Here is a 7,302-nt window from a genome sequence, read left to right as displayed (position 1 = left end):
TTACCTCATTTATGACACAACCTAGCAAGAACATTTGTGGCAGAAAGTAAACATCAGGCATGCTCCACTTCACAGCTGAACCTGTGACTTCTCCTTCGTCCTAATTAAGTTTTTTTTTTATGTAGGTGCTGCTCGCTGGCTCACAATGGAGCTCACACTGCCCTCACACTCCTGACTAAAGCGCTATACAAATACATGCCATTTTTACCATCTGACACACTTCACACATGGATGCTCACTGGGATGATATATTATCAACAACCTCAGTTTGAAAATAAGTCAGAGACAAGAAGCATATTGCTCTTCATGCCAAAGAGTCAGATGATCTACTGTGGCTGCTTTTAATTTAATGAACATTAGTAGCAGACAAACTATGGTCCCAGCATTTTGTTCTTAAAATTTCACTGAAGTATGATAAAATAAAGGAAAAACTGAAGTACTTATAGGGAGCAGAACCCCAGACTCCAGTTTTCAGAGGGTGGGCATTTTGCCATGGCTTAGTATTAATATAATTATGGTTTTATTATCTTAAATCAGGTAAATGAAACAGTACCCGCTTTCTACAACTATCGTCAAAACATCAAATTAAAGAAAATCATATGTTGTACTGACTGTGTCACGTTTTTCCTTTAATTTCTCACCCCTAACTAGGTTCAATGACGTTCTAATTATTATTATTCCTCCTAATTTGACTTTCACCCGAGCACATGACCATACTGTAAAATATTAGTGTTATTTTTATGCATCCATTTGACACCATCAATGGTAGTTTTCCACAGGCCGCTGACTCTGCAGGTGGATTAGATGCTGAATGGAATAGTACGAGCGCCTCACCATCTGGCTCTCATATGGACATCAGTGAGCGAGGAAACAATAAGGAAATGGGTGAAAGTTACCAGCTTCTGATTGGCCGGCGAGGGGTTTGGGCGCTCTGCCCGCAGCTGATTGGCTGCTAAAAAGGTACACACAGAACGGCTCTGACGGCACGTAGCACGAGGTGGAAAAAGAGCACGAGCACGCCTGACCACGAGAACACACCACGCCCACGTTCGCTGTGACGTTGTAGAGCTCGGGCTGGATATAAATTAGCGCGCCTCCCGCTCGCAGTACTACAGAGAAACACGCTGAGAGCGAAAGGGAAGGTTTCCGGAAGTATTTTTGGATCGTTTAAAATTCTTATTTTTAAAATTTGGGATTTTCGTTCTTGGTGAAAGTTGTTCGTGACTGTTTGTTTGAACGAGACCTGTCCGGAAGAAGCGAGACGATGAAGTGCATTATAGGAATTGGCGGGTAAGTTTGGCTAGCTTATCGCATTTATTTAACTACCAAGTCAACGGTTTTAACGTTTCCTTTTATCCGTTAACGTGAAAAATGGCTGATGTAAGTCGACTAAACACAGTGACAGTGGAGCAGGGTCACGCTGCGGCGATGCTCTGACTGCACTGTGTGGTGCAGTTCACGTTATTGCTGGTGCAGGTTTGTTTTTGCCAAACTGGTGCTTCAGGGTTTTTGTTTTTTGTAATGGTGATTGTTTGTCTCAGATTCATAGATGTTATTATTTTTGGCCGCGTGTTTATCAGCTGCCCGCCACAAACCTGTTCAAAGTCACATCCGGTCCGGTCGGTTTGTTGTTATAAATCGAGCGGGACTTTTGAAAATTCACCGCGAGGTCAGCTCAAAAGTGGAGGGAGATCTGAGTTTAGTGTTGCCATAACACTTATTATTATTATTATTATTATTATTATTATTATTATTATTATTATTATTATACTTGTGCAACATATTTAATATTTAAATGTAACACATTTAAACTTAACTTGCTCCCAGAGTTTTTGTGTTTTCATTTGTTTCCTTTTAATAATGTACACAAATTTACTATGTTGAATATTAACAAAGCTCAATATAATGCATAAATACTCGCTGCCATAAAGCTAACGGAAGGTCATTAATTTTGCTGTGGTGATAGCGGGCATTTTTATCACCCTGTGCCTTTGTGTTTACAGGGTGACTAATGGTGGTAAAACCACTCTGACAAATAACTTGATCAAGACTTTGCCCAACTGCTGTGTCGTGCATCAGGATGACTTTTTCAAGGTGAGTGTAAGCTAGTGGATTGTTTTCGGTTTTTTGTTTTGTTTGGTTTCTTGTTTTGTTTTTTCCCCATGCTGCTTTCTCCTCTTTGGACACTGCGTGATATTTGCATTTCAACAAAATAGGAGGGCTTCCCTGAGGGGTACCCCACCACATCCCCCCACTTTTTGTTCTCCAGATTAGATCCAGAGTTGTGTCTTTCCCTTGTTGTCTCGCCTCACTGCTTCGGTCTTGTTTTCCCTTCCCCACATCCTTGAATTTATCCATTTATACTCCTCATCTACATTTTCTTAAGATAGCTGTTAACATCAACTTCTCTTGTTATTGAGTCTTTTCTTATTTCTCTCTGTATAAGCACTACTACATTAGATGATGTGTTTTGCTCCCTTTCCCCCCTCCCCCCCAGTTTAGTCACAGCTGCATACCTGTGTGAACGGCTTGCTTTGTTTTGTGCATGCCCCTTGCTGTGTACCCTCTGTACTCACTTGTTTGGCCTTAATAACTCTGGCATGTGAGTGGGATCTGCAAGTGTTCAGAGCTGTGAGGTTGCAGCAGTGTTTTATTGGTCACTGTTATTTCAGAAACCCGATCAGATAGAAGTCGGGGAGGACGGCTTTAAACAGTGGGATGGTAAGACTTCACCCGAAGACTGCCAGTGACTCATTAATCTTATATCCACATAGCTGCCCATTTTAACATAGTTTACCTCCACAATCCATAATTGCACACAACCGTAATCATGCACATCAAAAGTTTATTGTAGCCTTCAGTAGCTCGCAAACAACAACCACACATCCAATAAATTACATTGTTTGCTTGGGTTTGTTCTAATCTTTTTCTCTTCTTTCCATCATTTTTTTTTTTTTTTTTGCCTCCAATCTTTCTTTATAGTTATCACGGCGTTGGATATGGAGGCCATGACCAACACGATAAAAGCCTGGATTGAGAACCCGGTGAAGTTTGCCAGATCTCACGGTGTCCCTTTGTCTTCTTCCTCCGATTTGGCCAACACTGACGAGCAGATCCACATCCTGATTGTGGAGGGCTTCCTGCTCTACAACTACCCGTAGGTCTAAAGCAGACTTTCATATCTTTTAATAAATGAAGTATTGTTCGCACTGTGAGCACATTTGGTTGATGATGAAAAAATAATGAGATATCTATATAGATATATCTATATAGATATATATCTATATCTCTCATTATTTATTTATTTATTTTTAAATACACATTAGGCGGTATGATTTCTGCCGTGTCACATGTTGGTGTAGCGTGCTTACCACTCAGTCGTGTTCAGTGACGCCCACGTCGCCAGCTCAGGCAGGTCCTGCAGTTAGAGATAAGGCCTTCAGCAGAAAGATGCTGTCGAGGTGCAACTCTGACGCTGTTCAGTGCGCTGCTGCTGCGTGTTCAGTGCGCTAGTGATGACTGTCAGAGGTGTAGATAAGGCGCCATCTGAACAGTTGCATAACTGAACTCCTTTGACTCTGAAGATGTTGTACATCATTGCGTCACTTTTCTTTCTGCCTTCTAGGCCCCTGCTGGACGTCTTCGACAAGTGCTACTACATCTCGATACCCTACGAGGAGTGCAAGAGGAGAAGAAGGTGAACAATGAAAGATTTCACTCATACTGTTTTTCCTCTTTTCAAGTGGAAGTTCTCACTGTATTTTTGTCACTTTCAGTACGAGACAGTACACCGTCCCTGACCCTCCCGGCCTGTTCGATGGCCACGTGTGGCCCATGTACCTGAAACACAGGAAACAGATGGAGGACAGTGGCTTGAATATCGGTATGTAGCAGCTGGATTATGTGAGGACATCTTTGCCGTCCCTGTATGTTGGGAGTAAAAGCATTAAACGTATGACTAAATCATTTTCTTTGCAGTGTACCTCGATGGCTTGAAATCCAAACAGGAAATCTACAGCCAGGTGTATGAAGACATTCAGAACAACCTGCTCAATCGTTTATAGGTAAGGAGGTGGAGGGAGTGTGCCACTGTGTCACTAATGTCATAAACCGTACACAAGTTTAGACATTTGTCTCCTACTGGAGACAAATGGAGTTCAGTTGTTTGTACAGCTAAAACATTCAGATTTTGAAGAAGTAGATGCATCATACAACCTGTACAAATGTTGATGAAAATATTAAGTGTGGCGTATGCAGACTTGTTTAACAGTTTTGTTTTCTGTGTCTTGCAGCAGGAGGACTCGTCTCCACACCTGTACACAATCTGTAAATAGACCCAGTGATTTTTTTTTTTATGAAGGTTTTTTGTAATATTCATTTTTTTTTGGAAATGGACGAATGAATGTTAACTTATCGTTGTCTTTTTATCATTTTTCTGATGATCAATGTTTCAGTTATTTCTGTGAAGGTGATTGTTGAACTGCTCGTTACCATTACATTAGACAGCTTGTATTGGACCATTTATGTGCCAGCCACATTCACCTGTCAATAAAAGCATTATTTGCTGTTGAAGGGAACAAACGTGTTGTTTCTGTCACAGTGACATAAAACGTCTGCAGATTACGTTGGTGTTGGATCACATACTGAATGTTATCAATGCTGCTTGTTGCCTTTCATCTTAAATCCTACAGCTGTGACTGCGCTGAGCTCTTAATAAGCCTGCCAGGGTCTATTAAAGCAGGCCTGCAGTGTGAAACTGATGACCGTGTGCTGGGCCGTTCTAAAATCAGCAGGCTTATGTGTTGTGTATAGCATTATGTAAGGAGGATGAAAATGAATCTTTCTGTGTTTAAAGAAGCAGCTCAGTGACACAGATTACCGGCTTATTTAGAAGAGATTAAGTATATAATGTAAATTTATGGATTTGGGGGCTTTTTAAAAATAAATAAATGTGAACAGGAAACACGGATGTAGCTATGGTCGTGGTGGATGTTAGTTGCTCAGCACCCAGTTTGTACTGTGTTTTTTTTTTTTTTTTTTTTTTTTTTTTTCTACATTTCTAATTATGTTTTTATTTAATTTGAATTTTAACATTTTTATAAAACTAATTTTCTCAGTTATACAGATTGCATTATGTGAAGGGTTTCTACTATCATCCAGCCCGTTACAGCAGGGGCGGCCAACTCCAGGCCTCGAGGGCTGGTGCCCTGCAGGTTTTAGATCTCACCCTGGGTCAACACACCTGACTCATGAGTTCATTACCAGGCCTCTGGAGAACTTCAAGACATGTTGAGGAGGTCATTTAGCCATTTCAATCAGCTGTGTTGGATCATCCGTTCCAAAATCAGTTTTGATTTGAGTTTTAATAATCTATAACCAATAATCAGTTGATTTGAGATGACAATGAAGACTTTGGAGGTTGTACTGTCTGGGAGCACCCAGAGCATGCTGCTACCATCACGCATGACCACTGGCATAGTGTTGTTTTTATACATGCATGCAAATCTTTTAATAAGTTGAGCTGAAGGTTCTAAAAATGGCTTTTAACCTGACGAGGTCAGAGCCCATTAAATTCTTGTTAGTGATCATGATTGGATACAGCTGGTGGTTTCTCTTTATCAGCATAAGAAGGATTCGTTTCACAGCATTCGCCAGTGACTGTCTAAAAAGGAGAATTGGACACAAGTTGGGAAAGTCTCTCTGAGTCATTTTTAAACAACTGCAGACTCCAAGAAGAAGCAGGAGTCATTCACACGCGTCACTACTTTGCCAAGGAAAACCCAAACTGTCACCCTGAGATGAAGGAATTTGGTTGTTTGATGGCAACTTTTCTTTATGGCTACCAAAAGGGGTTGAGGTGAAACTTGCTAAGGGGGATTTAACCAAATATTAGTGGGGTGTATGCATGCTTTTGACAATGAAAGTCAAAGTTGTGCACCCAGTTCCTGTTTTTAACATGATTAAAGATGTATGCTGTAGCATCATCCCACTCTGGAAAAAGAACAGTTCAAAGAAGTCATTAAAGGCTCAAACTCATGATGAGTGCATGTAAACGCAACTGTAAATATGGGACATGCCACTTTAGTAGCTGAGGTTGTTCAGATAGCTGAAGGGGAAGCAAGTGGTAGCTGAATTTATCTGTTTGCATAGCTATAATTCTTTGGTGACTCGGTGTAGCAGGCAGTGCACAACCTCTCTGAAGGAGCTGTTGAAGTTTTTGGGATCATAGCCTCAACACGGATAACCAGCTCTTTGTTTTGTCACTGAGTAAATGCTGGATTTCATGTAGCTCATTCCCAGCTAGACCCACAACAGTAGTGGGAAAACTCAGCAGCTCACAGTCATTTTTACAGTACACAAACCAAGGTGAGCCATTTTTGCCTGCATCTAATTTCTAAACAGGAAATGCCCTTTCAGACCCGTATATCTGCCCTCCTGCATGTTTGCACAACACTGCACCTCTGAAATAGCTCAAGAAGATGCCTGAGTGGGTCACGGACTAGCCACAAGATTGAGACTATTAGCACCAGATTTATAGCGCATGAGGCCCGGGACACGTGCTGACATCACATACGTTTTCATATTTATAAATAGGGCAAAATAATTTCCCATTTCCCCCAAGGAAATACTTTCCAGACACAGAATGTGGTGGGAACTTCAGCTTATACTGCAGCTAAATATAGGACAGGTCAGACAGGTGACTGTATTTTAAGTGTCCTCTTTTACAAACTGGAAAGCAGCCCAGTGATACTTACAGCCTGGGTTTTATCACAAGTGCTCCTCTGGGTTTGTAGTGTGGCATATCCAGAAATAACACCCTTATATTCTGCCCTCATGCAGGCCTGCACTCAGATTTAACCCTCTCAGGCTTAAATCAAACTTTTTGTTGCTAATGCACAACCAAGTCCTGCAGTGGTACTTCTGAGTAAACAAAACTCATAAAATATGTATGTGAGGTAATCAGGTTGTTAGTTTTTAACTGTTGCAAATCGGCAACGCCTGCCTGGAGAGGGTTAAAAACAAAAATCTGCAGTGACTCAAATAGATCCACCTTCTTCTGTCACCATTTACAGTAATAATTCTTTCCCCAACTGCCAACTGCTCGTCATGACTTCAGCTGCAGGTACATGTAACCCATCATGTGAGTGGCGTGTGGAAATTGACTGACAAAATAATTGTGACGCTCTGACAGGTGGTCGTGGTCTGAACCACACTGACCTTGACTCCCGGTGGCTAAATATGACAGCAGTATGTGTGACGGCTGTGGAAGCATGCACTCGAGACAACCGCAAATCAAAGAAA

The 7,302-nt window shown here is 41.3% G+C and overlaps 1 protein-coding gene across 1 annotated transcript; it reads left to right on the top strand.

Moving 5' to 3' along the window:
• The first annotated feature begins 1,124 nt into the window (after positions 1 to 1,124).
• On the top strand, positions 1,125 to 4,571 carry mibp (muscle-specific beta 1 integrin binding protein). Its single transcript, XM_085347699.1, has 8 exons — positions 1,125 to 1,290; positions 2,004 to 2,094; positions 2,673 to 2,721; positions 2,983 to 3,157; positions 3,626 to 3,697; positions 3,777 to 3,883; positions 3,979 to 4,064; positions 4,293 to 4,571. The coding sequence occupies exons 1-7, from the start codon at positions 1,265 to 1,267 to the stop codon at positions 4,062 to 4,064; spliced, it is 606 nt and encodes a 201-aa protein (XP_085203825.1). The 5' UTR covers positions 1,125 to 1,264; the 3' UTR covers positions 4,293 to 4,571.
• Positions 4,572 to 7,302: the final 2,731 nt, after the last annotated feature.

Source organism: Diplotaxodon limnothrissa, linkage group LG23 (genome assembly GCF_057381915.1).
Source record: "Diplotaxodon limnothrissa isolate DT_005_m linkage group LG23, D_limnothrissa_male_GT1.1, whole genome shotgun sequence".
Lineage (NCBI taxonomy): Eukaryota > Metazoa > Chordata > Actinopteri > Cichliformes > Cichlidae > Diplotaxodon > Diplotaxodon limnothrissa.
Note: the sequence above shows the minus strand (reverse complement) of the source record. Positions and strands in the feature narration are given on the sequence as shown.